The 21,632-nt window shown below is 41.1% G+C and overlaps 4 protein-coding genes across 4 annotated transcripts; 1 reads left to right on the forward strand and 3 right to left on the reverse strand.

Annotated features, from left to right (window-relative positions):
• Window positions 1-3,761: 3,761 nt before the first annotated feature.
• On the reverse strand, window positions 3,762-8,011 carry F5Y00DRAFT_185177 (uncharacterized protein). Its single transcript, XM_048005071.1, has 3 exons — window positions 7,331-8,011; window positions 5,183-7,269; window positions 3,762-5,128 (listed from the first exon to the last, which is right to left on the reverse strand). The coding sequence occupies exons 1-3, from the start codon at window positions 7,912-7,914 to the stop codon at window positions 4,020-4,022; spliced, it is 3,780 nt and encodes a 1,259-aa protein (XP_047860804.1). The 5' UTR covers window positions 7,915-8,011; the 3' UTR covers window positions 3,762-4,019.
• Window positions 8,012-9,412: 1,401 nt separating this feature from the next.
• On the forward strand, window positions 9,413-11,596 carry F5Y00DRAFT_185191 (cysteine proteinase). The gene is made up of 6 exons (XM_048005072.1): window positions 9,413-10,141; window positions 10,194-10,288; window positions 10,339-10,447; window positions 10,506-10,687; window positions 10,739-10,944; window positions 11,004-11,596. Exons 1-6 carry the CDS (start codon window positions 9,803-9,805, stop codon window positions 11,534-11,536), a joined length of 1,464 nt encoding a protein of 487 aa, XP_047860805.1. The 5' UTR covers window positions 9,413-9,802; the 3' UTR covers window positions 11,537-11,596.
• Window positions 11,597-12,734: 1,138 nt separating this feature from the next.
• Window positions 12,735-14,189, reverse strand: F5Y00DRAFT_185213 (CDP-diacylglycerol--serine O-phosphatidyltransferase). Its single transcript, XM_048005073.1, has 4 exons — window positions 13,748-14,189; window positions 13,572-13,664; window positions 13,276-13,469; window positions 12,735-13,198 (listed from the first exon to the last, which is right to left on the reverse strand). The coding sequence occupies exons 1-4, from the start codon at window positions 13,821-13,823 to the stop codon at window positions 12,824-12,826; spliced, it is 738 nt and encodes a 245-aa protein (XP_047860806.1). The 5' UTR covers window positions 13,824-14,189; the 3' UTR covers window positions 12,735-12,823.
• Window positions 14,190-15,230: 1,041 nt separating this feature from the next.
• On the reverse strand, window positions 15,231-18,206 carry F5Y00DRAFT_185240 (putative peptidase family-domain-containing protein). The gene is made up of 4 exons (XM_048005074.1): window positions 17,528-18,206; window positions 15,674-17,396; window positions 15,494-15,620; window positions 15,231-15,435 (listed from the first exon to the last, which is right to left on the reverse strand). Exons 1-4 carry the CDS (start codon window positions 17,891-17,893, stop codon window positions 15,339-15,341), a joined length of 2,313 nt encoding a protein of 770 aa, XP_047860807.1. The 5' UTR covers window positions 17,894-18,206; the 3' UTR covers window positions 15,231-15,338.
• Window positions 18,207-21,632: the final 3,426 nt, after the last annotated feature.

The raw sequence follows: 21,632 nt of genomic DNA on the forward strand, positions 1-21,632 counted from the left end.
AATAATTATTAATATTTAAATTAAAAGTTATATATTTTTAAATAAATAAATAATTATTATTATAAAAATAATTTAATATTAATAAATATAATAAAACATTTAATAATTATAAAAATATTTTTAAATAAAAAAAAAGTATAATAAAATATTTAAGTTTATTATTAATTTAAAAATTATTAATTTTAAATAATTTTTTAAGTTATATTAATATTAAAATTAATAAATATTATTTATAATATTATATTATATTATTATTTTTATTACTTTATATAATATATTTATTATAATTATTAAATTTTATAATTTTTAAAATTATAAAAATAATATATTAAAAAATTTTATAAAAATATTTACGTTATAATAAAATAATTTTTATAAAGTTTAATTTTATTAAAAATATAAATTATATTTATTATAATAAATTTATAATAAAAAATTTAATATAAAATTTTAAATTAATAAATTATTATCTTTATAATTTTAAAATTATATTAAATAAATTTAAAGTAAAATTAATTAATTAAAAGATTTTTATTATATTAAAATTATTATTTATTATTAATTAATATATTAAAGTAAAAAAATTAATAATATATATTAAAAAAAAATATATTAATATTATTAATTTATTATTATTATCATTAATTTAAAATTATTTTAAACATTTAATATAAATATTTAAAAATATTATTATATTAAAATAAGTTAATAATTAAATAATTTTTAAATTATTAATTTATAAAAAAATTTTTTTTAATAAAAAAAATAATAATTTATAAAATTTAATAAATAGTAATTTATTAATATTAAATATATTAAATTTATTAAAAAATATTATTTTTAAAATAAAATTAAATAAATTAAAATAAAACGTTAATAATTAATATATTTATATTATTAAAAAAAATATTAAAAAAAAAAATATTATATTAAATAATATATTATTAAAAAAAAGTAATAATAAATAAAATAAAAATATTATAATTTTATAAATTAAATTTATTTTAATATACGTTAAACCATAGTTCGTTAAAACGCGGGGGTTGCGCCCGTTATAAACGCTTTAAAAACGCATGGCTCGTATGTTTATATTTATAAGTTACGGGTAAGTTTTTTAATAAATTATGGTTTAAGGTTGGCTTAAGTTCGAGCTTACGTTACGATAAGATTTTAATGATAAAATTTAAGTTTTATATTTATAAAAATTTAATATAATATTATAACGTATAAAATAGTTTTAATTTAAATGATTTAAAGTTAATAATATATTATATTTATTTATTTAAATTTTTTATATATTTATACGATGTTACGTTATTATATTATAATTTTAAATGTTAAAATTATTTTATAATAAATGATATTATTATTATTATAACCATTAATAATATAATTAATAATATGTATAAATAAAATAAAACGCGTTTTATTTTATTTAAAATAATAATTTAAATTTTTTTACTTTTTTTATATATTTATATAATATTACGTTATAATATTATAAGTTTTAACGTATAAAAATGTTATATTAAAATTTACATTTATAATAATATTTATAATAATATTTATAATTACGTATAAAATAATTTATTTTATATTTAAAAGTAATAATATTATTATTTATTTAAACTTTTTTGTTTTTTTTATATTTATATAATTTTATTACACGTTATATGTTACGGTTATTATTACGACCGATTAATGTTATAATTAATGTTAAAATTATTACGGTTAATTTTAATTATTTTTAATATTTTAAGGTTTAAAATACGTGGATTAAATCGATAAATTTAATAATAAAATTAATACGAATGTATAATTAATAATTATTTATTATAAAAACGTATTAACGTTATTATTTTTAATAATTTTATTAATTGTTATTATTAATGTTATAACCGGTGTTACGATCGGTGTTATAATCGGTGTTATAACCGGTTACGATTATTATAATTATATTTAATACTTTTAAAAGTTTTAAAATATATAAATTTAATTGTAAACTTAATAATAAAGTTAATATAATTATATATAATTATTATTTATTATAAAAATGTGTTAACGTTATTATTTTTTAATAATTTTATTAATTAAATAATGTTAATGTTATTTTTATTATAAGTTAATTTTTTAAAAAACACGTGTTTAAAATAACCTTAAATTAAAGATTTAAAAATGGTTTAAAAAAGTTATATAAGTTGTAATTAATTAAAAAAGTGGTATAATTATAAAAGTACATTTTTTTAAATTAAAATTTTTAAATTTTAATTTAAAATCATTTAAAATAAAATTAAATAAAGTTATTTAAAAGATTTAATAATTATATTATTTATAATAATAAAAATTATTTTTTTTAAAAAATAAATTTTAATAATAAAAAAAAGTATAAATTTAAATTATTTATTATTAATATAAATTTTATACTTTTTTTTAATTAAATTAAATATTAATTAAAATCTTTATTTAATATTAATATAAATACGTTTAATATAAATTTACTATTAACATTATTAATAATTAATAAAATTATATTTATTATTTTAAATTATTTAAATATTTTATTAATAATTAAAATTAATTAAAATAAATTTAATTTTATAATAAATATATTAAATAATAAAAATAAAAATAATAATAAAAATAATAATAATAATATAAAAATAAATTTAAAAAATAATAATAAAATTTTTAATAATTTTTTTAAATTGTTTATATAATTTTTATATTTAATAAAACATTAATCCGTTGAAGACATTTTTTACGTTAAAACTCTTAAAAATTATTATGCGAAATTAATAAAGAAATGATAAAGAAATGATAAAGAAATGATAAATAATTAATAAATAATTCATTAATAAATGATAAGAAAATTAATAAGAGATTTAATGTTTTCGACGGATTTTCACGTGCGAGCTTACGAGCACGTGAAAACGCTTGCGCGAGCTTATAAATACATGCGTTTTTTTAAATTTTAAAACTTATAATTTTATTTTTTTATTTTATATTTTAATTTAATTTAATTATAATTAATTATAAAATAAAAAAACGGTAATAATTATAAATTTATATATATATATTATATAAAAATAAAATAAATTTTATCTTAATTTTTTAACCTATTTTAAGGTTTTAATACCCTTTAAACGTAGTAAAGAGGGACCGCCAGGCGCTTGGGCCCTTTAGTAATCACTTCCATCTCGTCTGCCGAGTTTAACTCCCGAACAACCACGGAGCTTATCCGTTAGCTAGGCCCATTGCCATACGGAGCTACCCGGGGCTAACGGAGTAGTTCGATCCTAGGGCACTCGACACGCGGACTAGCTAGCTATAAACTAAAAAGAGACGAACGGGTAAAAAAAACAAAACAAAACCAAAACATACAACACCGGGGATTCGCTGGTCGTCACCGACCCAACTACTGGTCCGGCGGTATCTGGTTTATCGATGGGAGAGCGGACGGGATCCCGAGTTTTCCAGATCCTATGGTCGTATGTGGTTGAATGAGGAGTTGTTAGAACCTATATGCCTACCTCCTACATACATACCTACCAACCTAGGGCAGGCTAGGTACATGCCCATCACTTACCTATTACCCACTTGAATCCCAATATCTTGAACTGTATGTACCACTACGTAAGGCATAAAGAATCGTGGATATATCCATCTCAAAACATATCTAGTTCACCCTCCGGCATTACATCGTGACCATCCTAACCTAAAAGTACCCATACCCGCAGTCATACACGCGTAACAACAATCTCACGTCCTGCTCATGGGTTTACAAATAGAGTCACATTTTTTATATTGGACTGCCATGGCAATCCTGTCAGCAAAAGCTGTCATCCTACCGGAACGCCATGCTCATGCAATGCCCCAACAGCCGCACGTAGCTGTTCATCCCCGTTGCTCTACATTATTTCCACATACTCTTCATATGCAGCCTGTTCGTTCCACATGTCCATACCCATGTCCAATTCTCCCCCCCGCCAATTCGATAAGTTACCTAGGTAGGTAGCTTTTCAGTACTTCAACGACTTCTGGCCCTTGTCCCTACCCTCGACGCCCAACGTCGAAAAGGCACAGTGTTGATCCTTGATAGCTACTACCTCGTACGTACCCTCCAGGTTTGCCGTGATTACCTTGCTATGCTCATAGCTGATATCATGTCGCGTCTCTAATACCTGGCTCTTCTGTCCCTTCCGAGCGTTGGTACTACGAGTATACGTGAACTCGAAAGGTGGCGTACCCCAGAATTCAAACAAGATCTCCACCTCGCTTCCTTCGTGGATATCGACCTGGATAACGCGGCCCTTACTAATTCTGACGCTCGGCATGGGGTGAATAGTCTTAGTTATATTAACGGCTGCCCGGCACTCGCTTCCTTTGTCGCTAATACTATTGATCGTGAAGTCACCAGGCGATTCGGCAATACGACGGAAGCTGGTGGTTTGGGACTTGGCCTTCATCTGTTTGCCGGAAAATTCATAGTGTACTTCAAAAGGAGGCGTGCCCGAAAGCGTGTAAGCGATGCGCTCACCGACGCAATAATCGGTTCGCTGCTCGAGCGGGTAGATAGACGGTGCTTCGTAAAGCTGAATATGAACCACACCACCACCGCTTTCCGTCTTCTGTTGGCAACCACGGGCATCGCGTACCTTGCGGATTCTGACCTGCTGGCCACCAAGCTTTAGGTACTGCCTGGGAATTTGAATGGCGTAATTGTTGGTCTGGATGTTAGGAATCCTGAATATCTCTGGGAGATTTCCGGAATGCTGTTTAATTTCGACTTCGACGTAGAATGGTGCTTTGCCCTCTAGCCTAATAGGAATCGATTCTTGCGGGCCGTAATCAGACATGCACATCTTGAATGTTTGACCAGGCTTGACAAAGGAAGCGAACGGCTTCGGGTTGACCGTCTGCTCCAATGTAAGAGGCTCAGATCTCTGTTTGTCGTTGTAGAGATTGTCTGATAGGCCAGAAAATGTGTAAGTGTATAATCCGGCCTTAGCTGTCTCCAGGGGAATAGATGCTTTCCCGAGGGCAGCATCGAACTCTTTTCGGGCCACCGAGCCCGAGCCTGCCCTCGGCTTATGTTTGACTTCATACTCCACGTGGTACGGAGGCGAGCCTAGGATCTTTGTTAGCATAATTCAAGGGTCATAGAGACATAAAAGTAGCCTACCTTTAAGTGTAACTTCAAATCCGTCCACATCGCCCTCACAGACATCTCTCTTGATAAATTTATTTCTCTTATCTGTGGGCTGAATCGACTCGCTAGGCGAAAACGACAGCTCGGGACGCGGGTACCACTTAACTTCGAAACGACTGGCTTGGGGATTGATGATGCCACTGCACCCGTGATCCCTAACATCAATAATCTCGTAGATACCCCGTTCCTTCGCTTCAATGAAATCGTTGCCGGTCTTCGCAATGCGAACCCCTGGTTCCTCGGAAGTGCTGTTAAGGTTGCGATAGCTCACTATCCATGGCCCATCACCGGACAACTTCAAGGGGAGATGGGCTGTGGCGGCTTCAACAACCGTAACTGACCTCTTACCATCAATAACACCAAATGCTGCCCGCGGTCGCTGGCGTCGCACAGAGATCTTGGCCTCTTCCTTGAGGAATATGCGACATCCTGTCTTGTCTCGTATGCTCTTCAGGGCCAAGGTGTACTCACCACCGGTCGATAACGGAGCAGTTTCGATGGTGAAGGTGTCGCTTTCAATACCAGTCGCTTTCTCGGACTTCCTTTTACCTTCGTGTACGAGCTCCCACTCGAGCGTGAAAGGACCGTCTCCGAGAAGAGCCACGTCAAGTTTGACTGGCTGATCCAGACAAGCATTAATGCTACGGCGTTCTGACTTGAAATACGCTGTCGCAGGCGGCTTAACATTCTGCTCCAGATAGTATTCATCCGATAAAGGTAGAGGAACGGTGTAAATGGCATCTTCGATTCTCCTAAAGCGATATTGGTAGCGCCCGGCGTTCCTAGGCAGAAGATCGATCTGTTGTCTGAGGCCTCTGATCTCAACAGTCTCCCTCCTATTCTGTCCAGAATCGCTGGTCACGGTGTATCCAACTCTAAAAGGAGGGGTTCCGATCATATCGAGATTCACCCGAAGTCCAATAGAGTTACCGGCACACTTGTCTGGAATCTCCTCGGCCTGAATCGACAATGTTGGTTCAAGAGGGTTGAGCAGTAAGCAAGATGAGGGTTCCTCAATCTCTCCCTCACAGGAATCACAAGACACGGATTTCAAGGTATACAAACCTGGCGCACTGATCTTAGGTTGATCATCCACACTCTTGGCGGTAAAAGTACCGACCTCGACAACGTCGCCATGATCGCCACTCTTAGTGAGCGTGTCGATTGGCGAGAAAATCCAGGTCAGAGTGTGGGAAACGCTATCCGGAGTTTGACCTGGGCGTCCAATCTGGACAGGAAGCTTTGTCGACTTTCCCTTAGCGACCTTGAGGGGGTTACTAGGGTCACAGCCCTTGATAGTAGCTCTTGGGCGTTCTCGCACAACAAAATTCTGAAACAGGTGCTTGGGTTTAGGCTTGGCGTCGGGATCCTCAGGTTGAGGATACTGGATGACATTGCCAAAGACGTCGTGAACTTCGTCGATGGAATACTGCCACTCTCCCGCGGAATTCATCGACTCATTCAGGCCTACCTCGACGGTCTGTAGCCTGGCCCAGGTATAGTCCTCTTCTCCTAAAGGCATTATAGTCGATCTCTGGGTAAGCAGGGGAGATGAGAAGCCGTCGGGCTGAAGACTTTGAAAATGGAAACTGTGATCTTTTCCATTGATAGTGCGGCTGTAGACGATCTTTAAGGGCGGCGTTCCATAAACATCCAGAGATAAGTTGGATAGATCACCGATACACTTCGTTGTCGACTGTGCCGTACGAACCCGGGCTCTCGGACAAGGAACAATATATGTAGGCTCGGTAAGTCTCTGAACCTCAAGCTTATACTCATCAAGGACCTTGTTTAGTTGATAAACGCCTGGCTTCTTTATAGCGATGTCGTATCTATAAATCCCCAGTGCTCCATCTTCGACAGACCTGGCCGACTGTTTGCTAATTTCCCTAATCTCCTTACGGCTGAGTTTCAATACCTCCTGAGAATCGGATTCTAGATCGAAGCGAAGAAGTTCGACCTCGACGGGAACCGTAGCGTTGAAGTAGATAGGGACAGCCGCTACATTCTGGCCTTGGCCGAGACAGTAAGGATTCTTCTCAGGATTAAGAAGGGCAGAACTATGATAATAAGTCAGAAACGGTCTACTATACGTATGTAGCATGGTTACCAAGGACTTACCCTTCAGGAAGGATATTAATGATCTGCTTTCCCATGATAAGAGAGGAGTTATGCAGAATGCTCGAGACTTTAACATTGTGCTCAGAGATAGCGAGTTCCTTGTCATAGAAGACCTTAACCAGACCGAGAAGCCAGGAATGCCAAGGCACGGGAATGTTAAACATTAGAAGCCAGTTAAATACTAGATGGCCAAAAAAGATCATAGAAACCGTCGGTGCGGCCAGCTCCAGCCAAGGTATGCGCATGGAAGGTAAAGAGAAGAAGAAAATAAAGTCAAAGATGACCCATTTACAGAAAAAGTAGAATGAGCCGCCATTATCCTCTAATATCTGTATCCAGTCGTAGAAGCGCCATCCTAGAAGGGCTACGTAGATGGCGAAGGCATAAAATCGCTGGGTGGGTGCGTCAATGATGGTAGTAGGGATTACCGGCTGGCTATTCGGAGCGGAAGAGGGTTGGCTTTCGGGAGCGGTTGGTAAAGTAGTTCGAGGTTTAGCATCTTGTGCCTGACGTGGTCTTTGAGCTCTAGCGGCCGGTGTTTGAGGGAAACCTCCAGCGCCCACGCGCGGCGTCCCGGGATTCATTGCATTCCGTGATGGTGACGAACCATCAGGAGCGGAAGAAAATATCGGACTAAGTTGGTAAATTGGTTGTTGATCGATTGGTTGGGCAAATAGAAATCTTGGTTGGGAGAATAGACAAAGTGTCAAAGTGTCAAGATATATCGACTTAAATTCGACCAGTTAAGGTGTTTTAATCAAGCCAAATATATGTCCTTTTAACTTTGTCTATTGTTGTCGAGCCAGCGCGAATAAGGGAGGTATGTAAATACCTTGTTGAGCTCGTCGAATAGGCGAGTGGGCGAGTGGGCGAGAGTGGGCGGAAATTTTAGGGTTGGTCTGGCAGAAAAATACAGGCCAACATCACGACGCGGGCGCGTTCAGAAATTCTAAATTTCTGAATGGTGCCAAGCCAAGGTTTGACTGTCACACGCAGCTGCTTGCCAACCGATAGCATTTCTCGGAAGCTCCTTTTTTCCTTATCTGGAGCTATGACCTTCTAGCGATTGAAGGTAGCAGTCAACTAGCAGTCATAGTGAAGCGCTATTATAGCGTGGGGCAATAATCCATACAGGCGGAAAAGTTTGGACGTTCTGACGTTTTAGGGCTTTGTAGGTACATAGCTATAGGTACCTATTAGCTATTAAAAGTGGGTACATACCGTTGGTAGGGAGCGGGTAGCTACATCATAAGCTACTGGTAATAGCTGTATGATACAGGTCAGGTACAATACATGCAATCAATATATGGATTACCTAGGTTAGGTACTTGCACCAATCTACCTTCAGTGTTACTCCAGTGTTACATACACATATAAACAATCAATTACACAATCAAAAGGCTGCTATGGACATCATCCATTGATTCCTTTTGGTCCAGACATATTCTAACAGTGAAATTGCAATCAATTGATATTATTAAACTGCACAAGATACTGTATACATCTTATCAATGGGTAGGTAGGTAGTCGGAAATTATTCCGTTACATCAGCTTCGTCCCCTCAGTTTGATCACATCACAGGTCACATCAACACAGCTTAAACCATCTCTCAGCCTCTCCTAGCCAAGCCAAGGCCCAACCTCAACAGATACGAAGAAAGTAGTGACTAAAACTATTACTCTGTACGGGTAATACGAGCAGAGATTGTGTTGTAAACAGATTTAAAAAAAAATAGGAAGGGAAGACGCAGGCCGTGCCACGTATCGGACATGTGTTCGTAGAGGTATATCAAACTCTCAAACTGCTGCCTTTGTGTTTCCCAACATTTTAAAGCCCCTGAGTCATTTATGCAAAAGGTAGTTAACATAACTTACAGCTGGTCTAAAAATCTAGCAGGATGGAGAAGATAATAATACCTGATAAAAACCCATACTCTTCTTATAGCCTCGCTTGAGCCTCAACCATCCTTGGAACCAGTGCGTGTAAGTCTATCTTGATTTACACATCTTGATTTATATATACGTACCTAATATACCTAAAATTTATATCACTGATTAAAACAAGTGCAGGGCTGAATGAATAAATAATCACTTTTGTGGTCGCCATTTCCTATATTATTTTAGGGAGCGAGGCTTAAAATTCTCGTCCACAACGTCTGCGACGTCTACATCTCATTGCCACGCCTTGTTGCCAGTTGCCAATTTATATCCGCACCTTACACCTTCCTCAACACAAATATCTATCTAATCTTATCGTCTTGGGAATAAGATTCACGATATTTATTTCGTTTGATAAAAATCCCAAACCCCACTCTCAATTCCTACAACGCATTCTTTGACAACTCAATCTTCTCCTTATACCATCACTAACCGCAACGCAGCGAAGCGCAGTGCCATCTACCATCTTCCCTCTTACGCCACATAATACCATTTCATACAAAGAAATCTCAGGTTTGACCACTTCACCGTATTTATGGCGGAACCTGAGCAGGTCGGGACACCTCCTGTGTCTCCAGACACCGCACATAGCAATGGGGCGCAGAATACCGGCGCACTTAGTAACGGCACGCGTCGCTCGGGCAGAGCAACAAAGGCACCTACCAAGTACGATGAGGAGTATGTCATCCCTGCTTATAAAGCACATGTCCAGCCTGCCATTCCGTCAACCCGCCCAAAGCGTAAAGCAGCTCGCATCGCACAGGAGAATATCATCCCCGAAGATCCTGGTCCACTCCTAGAAGCTGCCTTAAGTCGAATGTCCCAGGATGAGCGTAAAGAATATGGTGGTTGGGTAGAACTTGAATCCGAGCCTGTAAGTTGTGTAGCTATAGGCTCGTTCCTGCCTATTTAGCTGACCTATCTAGGGATTCTTCAATGCCATTCTGCAAGAGCTTGGAGCTAAGGACTTCAAGGTTCAAGAAGTGTACAGCCTGGATCCAGACATCCTAGAGTTCCTACCGTAAGATTGGTATCCAACATGTTCGATACGTAAATGCTAACAAGGAGCAGCAAACCCGTTCATGGTCTCATTTTCTTATTCCAATATGATGGATCTGATGAGCCAAGCAACGAGGTGAACCGTCAGGAGTGCCCTGACTATCTCTGGTTTACCAATCAGGTATGTATTTCTCCTTAAGCCAAGCCTTTACGCTACATACCGACTAATAGGCCTATAGACGACAGCCAATGCTTGCGCTACCGTGGCGCTCATGAACATCATAATGAATGCCCAAGACGTCACTCTTGGTACGGAACTCCAGAAGTTCAGAGAGTCTACAAAAGAGCAGCTACCTCCCCATCGGGGCATTTCCCTTGACAAGAATGACTTCATCCGAAGCGTACATAATTCCGTTGCAAGGTACGACTATACCTCTTCTTTGCTTGAATGCTATCTAACCCAGGCCAACAGACGGATCGATCTCCTCTCTGAGGATCTATGTCTTGACAACAAGTATGAGGAGTCTGTAATGGTGAAAAAGAGAAGGACACAAAAGAAGTCCACCCGTACCTCACGTAAAGGGCGGGTTGAGACGAATTATCATTACATCGCTTACGTGCCTGTGAACGGCCAGGTTTGGGAATTGGACGGCTTTGAGAAGATGCCGTTATGTCTTGGTATACCCTACTGCTAGAACAAAACATCGTAACTTCCTGCTAACTATTAATAACCACAGGCCCCATATCGGATTCGTGGATCGATACGGCAAGTACAGCAATTCAGGAACGCATGATGCGTAATTCAGAGATGCCCGAGTTCAGTCTTCTAGCCATCTGCCAGTCTCCTCTCCAGACTCTAGCTAAGGAACTTGCAATTAGCCTAGCCTGCTCCCATGCCCTCCACGAGCTCTATAGCGGGAATACCAACTGGACCGTCCCGGACCCCTTCAAAGCTTTCCCCGCCCCTCATCTCGCCCAGCGAAACCTAACCCGCGAAGATATCGTGTCTCAAGAGCTCCCAGATTTGTATAAGATCAGGACGAGCCACCCGGATTTCAATGCCGATGAAGCGCTGAAGCTAGCGAAAGAACTAAGAACGGAACAGGACTCCCTCGACGCGCAATACGTTGCAGAGCTGGCGACGGTAGATGAAGCGGTGGATATAATCCGTGGTCGGCAGCGTGATTACACGCCTGCGATACACCATTGGGTGCGGGCGCTTGCCGAGAAGGGTGTGCTAAGGGGGCTGATCCAGGATATTGGGTCGTAATGGCTGGATAAGATCTAGTACGCAACGGATTGTTGCTAATATGAAGAAAGTGGAGGTATATGAAGCTTGGTTCGTTCTGAGATTACTGGCCCGACGATACTATTATTTTGAACGCCAGCATTACGGCCAATACGTGGATACGTGGGGGGAGGGATGTATCATGGAAAATAGGAGCCTTGATTTAGATACTACTCGTCTTGACACTAATTCATGATATCCTCTGCTCTGCGGGTAACGGATAAGAAACGTACGTAGCTTCGGTGAAAAAGATGATAAGTACCCTTTCACTACCTACCTAAGTACGAGAGATGTGAACTATGCCCCAGGGGATGCGATATAATTTTGAAATGAGATATGTCTGGAAGGAAGCCTGCTGTGAAATCGTGGTATACACTAAGAGAATACCAATGTATCCTCTAGGTAGGTATCCAATATAAATCCAGCCAAGGAAATAAATCCAGGTTAGATATCTACCTTGTATACCTTATATAGTGTTGAGCTACTCAGAAATCTGCTCCGCAACATAGTATCGTCTCTAATACCCCTAATACGCACCTCCAAGCATCTACCGTACGTGGCATTTATTTATTTATCTATTCATACACACACATATACGTACATTAGGTACTACTCGCCATAACACCACTCTGCCTCTGGTTAAAAGCACATATACCTACGTAAAAAAGGGGACTGATGGCAAGACTCGTAAAGTTACCTAAGTATTTGTAATCTTGCTAACCAATATAACTACCTCCTAAGGTACCCTTATCTGCTTTATTCTCTACACGAACCAAGCAGGTAATCTCCCCAACCTCACCTGTTCCTGTTCGCTACGAGAGAATATGCCCGTTCAGAGTAATCTACAACTCAACATATCACCCTCAAGATAGACAGTTAACATAAAACAAACGCACTCTTCTGTTCTGTTCCGTCCGGCCGGCCCTGTCTACCATCATTGTTCTTTCTATTCGTATGCTCGTCTGTCTATGCGTAATATATGCGTAATATCCCTCCTTCCCCCCTTCCTCTCCTCCCCTCCCTCCTCCCGCAGCAGTATTTATGTTTCCCTTCTCCCTCTTTTCGCTAGCCGCATGGCAAAACACCCCCATCCCATTAACAAATAAGTAGCGTAGGTATCTATCCTCCCCCGACACTCCGAGCCGAACCGAAAGAAAAAGAAATCTAGCCGCACAAATTTACCCTTAAATTTACCCTTGCCGCCTACCTGCTAATGCAGTGCAGGGCGGAGAAGAAGAGATAAGTGATAGACTGACTGATAGACGGTTGTTAGGGCTTAGGTACGTGTAGAGTCTTACTGCACATCAGGCACCCGTGGATCAGGAACATGGCAACAATAGGGTGGACTTCGAAGTTGGTGCCTGCGAACAGCGTGCCGCCGGGGACCTGGTCGAGGATCCAACCCTTGCTCACCCACCAGGCCATCAGGGCGTCGAGACCTAGCGTCGTAGGAATGGGGGTGCCCTCGAAGTAGCTGGCCTTCCCGCTGGCGTCCTTGGGGATATCACCGCTGTTCGCCGTGACGTTGAAGCGTGCTAGTCGCGTTAAACCACATAATACGAACGCGGCCAAGAACACCTGGTCGAGCGTCGTGCGCAGGCCGATGCTAAACGCTACGCAGGCTGGGGCGAGACCGAAGGAGATCTATAGGAACGAACTCGTGTTAGTGAACTGGTTCAGACACCATTGCCTGCCTTTTCAGCAGAAAGGAGCAAACCTACCAAATCTGCCAGCGAATCCAACTCCTGACCCATCATACTACTCTTCTTCCGCCACCTCGCAACCCGACCATCCATGAAATCGAAGAATAACCCGAAGGGCAGGAACGCGAGCGCGAGGTACACGTTTGTCTTGTCCGCGGGGTCGCCAAGGCAGTAGCGCAGGGAAGAGAAGACGGATAGGATGCCGCAAGCGCCTGTATAGCGAAAAGAATGACACTCGTTAGTAACGATTCTCCTTCTAGTATATAATATAATATCGTTTGGTTTTTTCGAAAGGGAAGGGTGGAAAAAAATACCATTCAGCTCAGTGATGTAGTCCGCCATATGCAAAGCCTTGAGCAGGGAGAAATGGCCCGTAGATGAGAGAAGGTCCTTCTGCTTCTTATACGCTACAGGATGGATGGTGATGTTAGTATTAACATAATTCAACAACACAATACACACCCTGAACTGGGTGCCTAAGACAACATACAAGGCTCATCCGCAACGCTCGCCTGGTTGACCTTCACCGCAGCGCCATTGCTCGCACCACCCGATCGTTTCGACATCTTTTCGTCTTTATCTTCTACTCCAGCAACAGCACGAACAACTCCCTTCGCTCCGTTTGCCTATCCAGTATGTATAGGGAGGTATAAAAGCCCGTGTAAGCTTTTATATTCTCCTAGTGCGAAACCGCGTATCTATCTATCAATATTCTTCCCTTCACCGAATCTTCGTTGCGAGAAGCCGACAGTAGCGCAGAAAATTCTTCGATAGCCCGAAAATAAGCTAATGAAGCACGGAGACGATCGATTTACGTGGGTATCGACAGCGGCGAGGTGAGGACCGTTGAGAGGAAATAGTAAATAGTAAATAGAGGTTAACGAAAATCTTGGCAGTAAAAAATGGGCAACTTTTGAATCATATGGGCTTTATTTTTATTTTATTTTATTTTTGCTTCGGGGTACTAAGGCGCAGCATCATTGATGCCGTCATTTGGACACGTCCAGGTCCCGCTAGTCTCTCTTGGGACAAGTGGCTTCCGCCGCGGGGAGGAATAGCCACCTCATTGGAACCGGCTCTTTGTTGGGGTATCTTTTGTGCTACATGCTTTAGGTACATTTACATACTAACATTGAGTTACATAACCTCCATACCTCCTTATCTGAGGTAGCACCAAACCGACCTTGTTCTCGTCTTCAGGCCTCCTATCAAGTACGTAGGTACCTGCAATATCTAATACCAGGTAGCGTGGGACAAACATGATTAAGATCTAAAAGTCGTCATACTCAATATCTTAGGTCAGTAAAAAGCAAGTTAGGATTCATTAGGCTAGGTACAGGTAGGTTTCAAATATTTACGGGACTAATTACTTGACTTTGTCATCGTCTCCTTTTTCGAAAAGGAGATAACCAGATAACCAGCTAATTGTTAAGTGGCTATACAACCTCCACCATTCACAACCCAACACGACGCATCTTTCAAATGGCTCTCTCAGAAGCAGAGCACCTTATTAGTTCCTGGGGTTGCTGACTGCCTACCTATGTACAATGATTCGGGCAGTGGCCCCGCCATCTCCGTCACCATCTTCGATTTTTTACCCAGCTTGATTAATGAACGTCCGCTACAAACACTTATTAATTCGCGAGACAACGTCTCCTGCTTGTCTCTCACCATTGTATGTCTGGAATTGTCCAAGTAACCAGCCCAGCCAAGCCATGGTCCAAAAACCCAACCGCCTTGGGTACACGAGAATGATACTGGATAACCCGTCCGTCTTGCTATGCTCACTGAATTGGGTCCGTTTCCCCTTTTGGACGATCCCTTGGTCCAAAGACGTATACGCCGTAGTAATTATGAATGTTTGATGCGAAACGAAGAAACAAAAAGGCCAAGTTGCGAATCCTGTGTATGCCCGGGGATATAATGCTACGACAAAACGAATATGCAGATGTGGGAATCCATCCAACCTACCATAGAAGGATTCCCATAGGGATCAGCTGGTATTCTATCTCTAGCGAATACAGCCTCGTCTGTGCTATCACCTCCTAATATCCGAGAAGGTCCAATATTAAGTACTGTAGTTATCGAGTGATAATAACTGAGAAGCCGTCGATCCAGGCTGCGCATGACCCAGAAACGCCACAGACCGTGTAGCCGCGCGGTGGGAGGAGGGTATGACTAATTATCATTGTCAGCAATCTTAATGAGACGTTAAAGAGGGTTATATAAAACGTACGGAGAGCCACCGTGCGCATTGCCGTAAATTGGCGATTTCCTCCCGAGACTTGTAAGGATCTGAATGCCGTCTATCCACTGCCCTGACCGTACGAAGAAGCCAGTGATATACTCTCCACGGCGGATGTCTAGGAGAAGTTAGAACTAAAGGCCAACGGTGGGGGACTATGCTATAACCTACCCATTTCAAACGTATCGCCGCCAGGTTTACCTCCACGCTTTCCAAACAACTGGCTGGATTCATCGTCGTAGAAAAATTCAATGCCATCTAGGGCAAAACCGTGGTAGACCACAACGCGGGATAGCACTCGGTTTTTCTGCGTTGCGCTTGTAAAAACGAATTCTTGCGGTTGGCTTCCCTCCATTTGCGAGAAACCGAGCTTGTCGCCACGATAGGCCGATTTGCCGAAAGACAGTTTTAGAGAAGATGCCTTTGAACATAGGCTATGAAAGTCGTTGATATCGAGGTTTCCACCACCGTGCGATTTGATGCACACCTTCATCTTCGAACGTCGCTTATCCTCGGGTAGTTTTTCACGGAGCTCTTGTTCTGTAAGAGTGAGATTACGTTGTACGGATCCGTTTTCTAACGGATACTCGATCCATGTATGACACAAGTCGTCGCCCTCCGGATAAATTTCTATAAATGAAACCCCCGTAGCTGCTGTGATTTGAACATGTCCGTTCTCAACCGGCCAGGCCTGAACACTTGCGTCGGAGTTTAAAATGGGATCATTGGGTAGCTTAAAGCAAGGGTGACTGCGGAATCGAAGGCAATCAAGACGGTGCCAGGTACATTCGTCAGCCTGGGACACGGGCCCTCCCTTCGCCTTGGTCCGGGTAGAGTAAGCCTCGTGAGATATAAATGAACGGTTCAACTTGACGTAGTCTCTTAGCATGACCCCGCTCTCCTGATGCGGACATCCGAAAAGGTGGCCGGTTTCGTGGAGATGGGCGCCGATGCCGATATTTGCAGCTTCCCAAGAGCTTCCGGACTCGTTACAGTCGTTTGCGACAAAGTTGGTGTCAGTAGGTGTGCAGTCGGTAAACGCCGGTACGACCTCTTCGAAACTCGTAGGGTAACTCTGTAGACAATGAGAGCCAAAAATAGCCATGTGTAAGTCGCCGGCATTCCCTCCTAAGGCCGCATGACCCGTGATGACCTTCGAATTCGTATCCCAGTGAGCGTCTAGAAGTAACACTGAAACATGCTGTGTTTGCCCTGGGAGAGGCTTAAAGTATTTCTTAAGCGCGTCAGCTGCGATGCCATAAAGGTCGCCTTTTTTAGTCGCCTCAGGATTCTGTTGTGCCAGGTTAAGATCCCTGATCTCGGCTAGGGTCTTATCTGATCGGATAACGTGAATACGCGCTTCTGATCGCATCGCGCCCATTTCTCTATCCCGATAGTTGCAGGTGCCTGTTGTCCATTCCTCTTCAAACCTGAATACCCGTCGGCCGAATTTATTTCTCCACATCTGCTCAGCAGTAAATGCTTGCCAGAGGTAAGCAGCCATACGGAATTTACGAATAGCTGTCTCGATATCGTTTCCTTCCTTCTCAATTCGAGCAGGGACAGCATCAAATGTACCGGGGGAGTCCTTCGCGAGTAAAATAGCAAGCTGTAACGGCGGCGAGTTCATGGGAGGGACCATGTGTACGGTGATAAAGGACGAGTGTATCGGGTTTGAAGAACCGCTGTTTGCGAGCTTTGGGCTCGAGAAGTCGAACCGTAACCTATTTGCGCCGGGCATGAGATATACTAACGCCTTGAACTGCGACTCACAAACCGGCCAATACGTAGGTGGGAATCCATCGTCCAGCCTACAAACCGTAACAGTCCCTTCCGGTACCCGTTGACCTGCTTCCCCAATCATACCATTGATAAGAAGGATTTTCTGTGAGACCTGCTTTCTAATTAGCATAGGTATATATAAAACAACATCCGAACTGGAATTCTGCTTAATTCTGCCAATTGATGGGTTGAAGAACGCCCAACGGCAATTTAATTCCGAACAAATAAAAATTTCCATCATACCCAGGTATTCTCCCCAATGTTAGTAATTCGAGGGGCATACTGCGACACGGGTAGCGAGGATTTTCCGTTGAGTACAGGAGATCCCAACCCAGCCATTCCTGATACACTACTATATCGGTTTGAATTGGGCTGAGGTGGTGGCCTATTAGGTGGAATTGGAGGAGGCTGTTGCTGGTCTTTGGACTGTGTAGGAAATCCTGGGTCGGATTGAGCTGTTATAGAAGGTGGAGTGAGAGAACCGTTGGTGGGAGTTGTGTTCTGACTCTGTTGTTCGTCGTAGCTTGAACCGTCAGTAGAACGATCGGTACGGAAACTAGCTCGCGATCGTCTTCGGAATTCCTTGAAGGTTAGGAAAGAGGGCGCCATGGTAGCTTAACCTCAGCAGAAGAAGAGCTATATAAAGCTTTCAGGAGATACCAATTGTCTCGTCGGTCGGTATAGCTAGCTAAACTGCCAAGGTAGCCTCGCCGGTGCTATTTTAAGAAAGGGGACGTAAATAGATGCAGCCAGTCTAACTAACGAGGGCTAGTGAGATTCCTTAGAGCGAACGAACAAACTACCTAAGTCAAGTTGATAGAAGCAGGGGAGAAAAAAAAGAAGGTAGGCCAAATATTCACTCGGAGATAATGAAGCGAACGTTGCGTGGCTGAGCGAGATAAAAAAAAAACGATAGTGGAATGTAGATAGATCATCAAGGATAGGCTATTGTGACGGACATTAGGAGCTTGGACTTTTGATGATCTAAAGAAGTTAACATTAGCCTGGCTCTATTAAAACAAGGTAGTTGGAAGAATAGGTATTCTTCAACTCTTGTGATGGAAAATAAGTTGTTTCTGGTTTGTAGGGCCGATTACTTGGCCAACCGTATCCTGGTGTAGAACAACAGGCGGGCTGGTGTGTCTGTGTGTACAGGAGTTTTGTGTTAAATGTAGTCGGCTAGATTGGATAGGCGATCATTAGCGATCATAGCTTTGTAGATTGCGGATTGACATGTGTGTGTCCGCGGGAGGGAAAACGGGCGGGATATTGACGAATTGACGAATGATGATGACGTCGCGGCTGATAAGTGGATAGTTTAATACTGGTTTGGTAAAGATTAAAGTGGATTATGAAACTAGTGGGATTCTTTTGACCCTGAAATTGCATCGAATCTGCATCGGTCCATGCCTACCAGGGAAGGCCGCTTGGCCTATTTGGAAGTTAAAAAAACTTGGATACGAGAAGTTGCTAACCAGCTAACCAAGAACCACTGAACCAGTCCGTAACTTCCATGTTCTGGTTAGCCATAATGTTACATTTTATATGTATGTAAGTGTTTATGTCAGATTCATATTTCATACATAAAGGTATTCCGTCCACTCGTCCACATCAGCGATAGACTACCTGGGTACCTCCTACCGATACGCAGTTACACAAACAAAAAGTACGTTGAGATGGCATAAGCTGACACGCGTACTTACGCCTCCGAATATTGATATGTATATGAGCAGCCACGATGCAAACTTCGGACTGGAAAAATTGGAAGTTTTCGGAACCCTTCGGACTGTACCACCCGTAGATAGGTAAGTGGGACAGTAATGCGCATGTTGGTGAACAAGGTCTGCTTGGAAAGAGCCGGGCCAAGGTTACAATGCGTTACAAGGATGTCAATATAAATATATTTTGCTAGGTTTTATTTGGCGACAGGGCAAGCGTCGATGATTTCGTCCAATCTATCATCACGAACGATAGCCGGGGCCTCCAGGTCATTATAAGACATTACGTATACCTATATGAAAGCGATAGATTCAAGCAATTCGTTGTTGGATGTTTTGATATGTGGTGAAGTATTACAGATCTCTAGATCGAAATGCGAATTACAGCGATTGATGGAATGACTATTTTGTACACGGTAACACTTACATTAATACCTGTAGCATACCTAAGTTTTATACTATTAGAAGATGCAGCCAGCCGGTGATAGATTTTGACGGGTTGCAGCTGCAAAATGCACATCGTATAAGATGAGGCCGCTAAGCTGTTACGAAGGCAAGAAACCGTTTAATATAGGGATTATACAGCTTGCTGCTGCTTAACCCATCGTTTTAATTCGAAATGGGTTTTTATTTGAAACCCAATATATAAGTTGACTCGTAGTTGGCATCGCAGGGCCAAAAGTTATTAGAACAAGAACTTGTTGGAGGTTACAGGCTTTAAAAGGTGGTGGTTGGTATGCAATAATCAGGTGTTCGACCCAATAAGCAGCATCAATACCACCCATTTCTGCTGAACTCCCGTTAGAGCTTCGGTGTTCCGCATCTACTTGTCCGGCCCGGCCCGGCATAACTCAATCTTGTAAGGTTGCCTTCCATATAGCGTCTCACGTCTACCTAATATATCAATTGTTAAAGATACTACAGACACGAATAGTTATAGTATTCGATTCCTTATTGCACTTTTAAGTTGATACTCGTTGAAAGTAGAAACTCGAATGCTTTTTCTAATGATAGAAACCCGATATTTTGGGCTCTAAGCGGAGTATACTAGTATGTTCCCCATGATCTCCGTGATCAACATCGCTGCATGTTCGTGGCATGTTTGCATGCCGGCCTTACGATGTAACCAATTAGTCGAATTGGAGACGAATGCGTTTCGTCCGATAAAATCTCGTATTCTCTATTATACCGCCCTAACCTATGGTGGATTTGCATTAACTAGTTATCGTATTAAGACTTAAGAGTTCGTATCATGTGTTTTCTATTATATCATCAAATGCAAGATACGAAGTTTTCGAATACTTAAAGTCTCCCTACACGCCTTCTTCTTATATGCAAACTTTAGTGCCCAAGTTAAGTCGACAGATTGGTCCATTACGGAATATATGCTTACGGCATCCTACCAGCCTACGTATTGCTTTTCATTACAATCATTTATAAGGCTTTTGCTTATGGCATGAGCGCAAAACAAAGTCCCTTCAACAACTTAGCCAAGCCTTTGATGATCAACAGAAATATTCCTTTGGGTTGATGTGAGACAAGAGAAAGCAGGCCCTTTTTTGTGCTTTAAGACGCTTTAAGTGCTTGCAGCAAAATGCGGGTTTGGCACGTTTTTGTAGCATTTAGTCTCGCTTTCGTCCGACAGGGGTTTAAATTGGCTGCCATTTTCGGATGAGCGGTCGCATGCCACGAAGCTCTCTCCATCCCCTATATTCGATGAGATCAGACCATGATAAAAGCTCGGCCATTATCTTGGAATTTCTTCTCCTAAACCTTTCCCCTTCTTGAAACATAGGCACGGAAGTTATCATATGGGTCTTTGATAAGAATAGGAGAGCATTATGACATCGACATACCCAACAAAAAGGGGGTCTTGAAATCTCACATAAAATACTTTTTTACTAAGACAGTATTGTAGATCCCGCCATATCGAGTCCACGCATATTTTATTTCCAGATATCAAGGTAACCCGACAACTTGCTGTACCTGTTGTGCAAATAGGGATGCTGCTATGCTACTAAGAAATGTGATGTCTAAAAGACGTTACTATATTCGTCCTCACCTTGTCTAATGGGATATGTGAACTTGCTATCTCATTCCGATCGGCTTATAGTAAAACTGTCTAGATGAAGATTCTCCTGTTTGTCGTTGATGCACACGTATGTTAGCCTTGAGTGTTTCCCAACGTCTCCTTTTTGAAGTTTTACCGGTTTAAACCCAATCAAAAGCTCTCCTCAATATTCTGCAGGTTTGTTAAGATCAGGCATGCCGCATGCTAGTGTAGGCTGAAAAAACAAGGGCGGACAAAACGCAAGCTTGTCTATGGGCTCACAGCATAAACGCCAGCCTATCACGCTGTCGCAGAAATAATTGGTTGCAAAAGCTAGATCCTAGTCGCTTAGAAGTATGTAATTGTATTGGCTTACAGTATCTAACCGGTAGATTAGTGGTCACAATAAACCCCCTGAAGACGTAGCTTACCGTGCAAGTGGGCGCTGCATCTGGCCCTATGAGATTCCGGATTTGCGCTGAAAAGCTACGGTACCTAGTGACCCAACAGTGAACTCGTCCAAGGCAGCCATGGCCTATGGGGGTATTAATCCTAGCTCCTTTTACTTGGAAATCAAGGG

Source organism: Daldinia vernicosa (genome assembly GCF_022497035.1).
Source record: "Daldinia vernicosa strain CBS 139.73 unplaced genomic scaffold F5Y00scaffold_65, whole genome shotgun sequence".
Taxonomy (NCBI): Eukaryota; Fungi; Ascomycota; class Sordariomycetes; order Xylariales; family Hypoxylaceae; genus Daldinia; species Daldinia vernicosa.

Excerpts from the sequence above, each read along its gene's own strand:
- F5Y00DRAFT_185177 (XM_048005071.1), bottom strand. The coding sequence starts at position 7,914 with ATGAATCCCGGGACGCCGCGCGTGGGCGCTGGAGGTTTCCCTCAAACA. Across the intron at positions 7,270-7,330 it reads ATTAATATCCTTCCTGAAGG|TTCTGCCCTTCTTAATCCTG; the intron begins GTAAGTCCTTGG and ends TTATTATCATAG. Across the intron at positions 5,129-5,182 it reads ATTTGAAGTTACACTTAAAG|GCTCGCCTCCGTACCACGTG; the intron begins GTAGGCTACTTT and ends CAAAGATCCTAG.
- F5Y00DRAFT_185191 (XM_048005072.1), top strand. The coding sequence starts at position 9,803 with ATGGCGGAACCTGAGCAGGTCGGGACACCTCCTGTGTCTCCAGACACC. Across the intron at positions 10,142-10,193 it reads TAGAACTTGAATCCGAGCCT|GGATTCTTCAATGCCATTCT; the intron begins GTAAGTTGTGTA and ends TGACCTATCTAG. Across the intron at positions 10,688-10,738 it reads GTACATAATTCCGTTGCAAG|ACGGATCGATCTCCTCTCTG; the intron begins GTACGACTATAC and ends CCAGGCCAACAG.
- F5Y00DRAFT_185213 (XM_048005073.1), bottom strand. The coding sequence starts at position 13,823 with ATGTCGAAACGATCGGGTGGTGCGAGCAATGGCGCTGCGGTGAAGGTC. Across the intron at positions 13,470-13,571 it reads CTACATCACTGAGCTGAATG|GCGCTTGCGGCATCCTATCC; the intron begins GTATTTTTTTCC and ends TTCGCTATACAG. Across the intron at positions 13,199-13,275 it reads TGGATTCGCTGGCAGATTTG|ATCTCCTTCGGTCTCGCCCC; the intron begins GTAGGTTTGCTC and ends TCGTTCCTATAG.
- F5Y00DRAFT_185240 (XM_048005074.1), bottom strand. The coding sequence starts at position 17,893 with ATGGCGCCCTCTTTCCTAACCTTCAAGGAATTCCGAAGACGATCGCGA. Across the intron at positions 15,621-15,673 it reads CGGCGATACGTTTGAAATGG|ACATCCGCCGTGGAGAGTAT; the intron begins GTAGGTTATAGC and ends AACTTCTCCTAG. Across the intron at positions 15,436-15,493 it reads AATGCGCACGGTGGCTCTCC|TCATACCCTCCTCCCACCGC; the intron begins GTACGTTTTATA and ends AATGATAATTAG.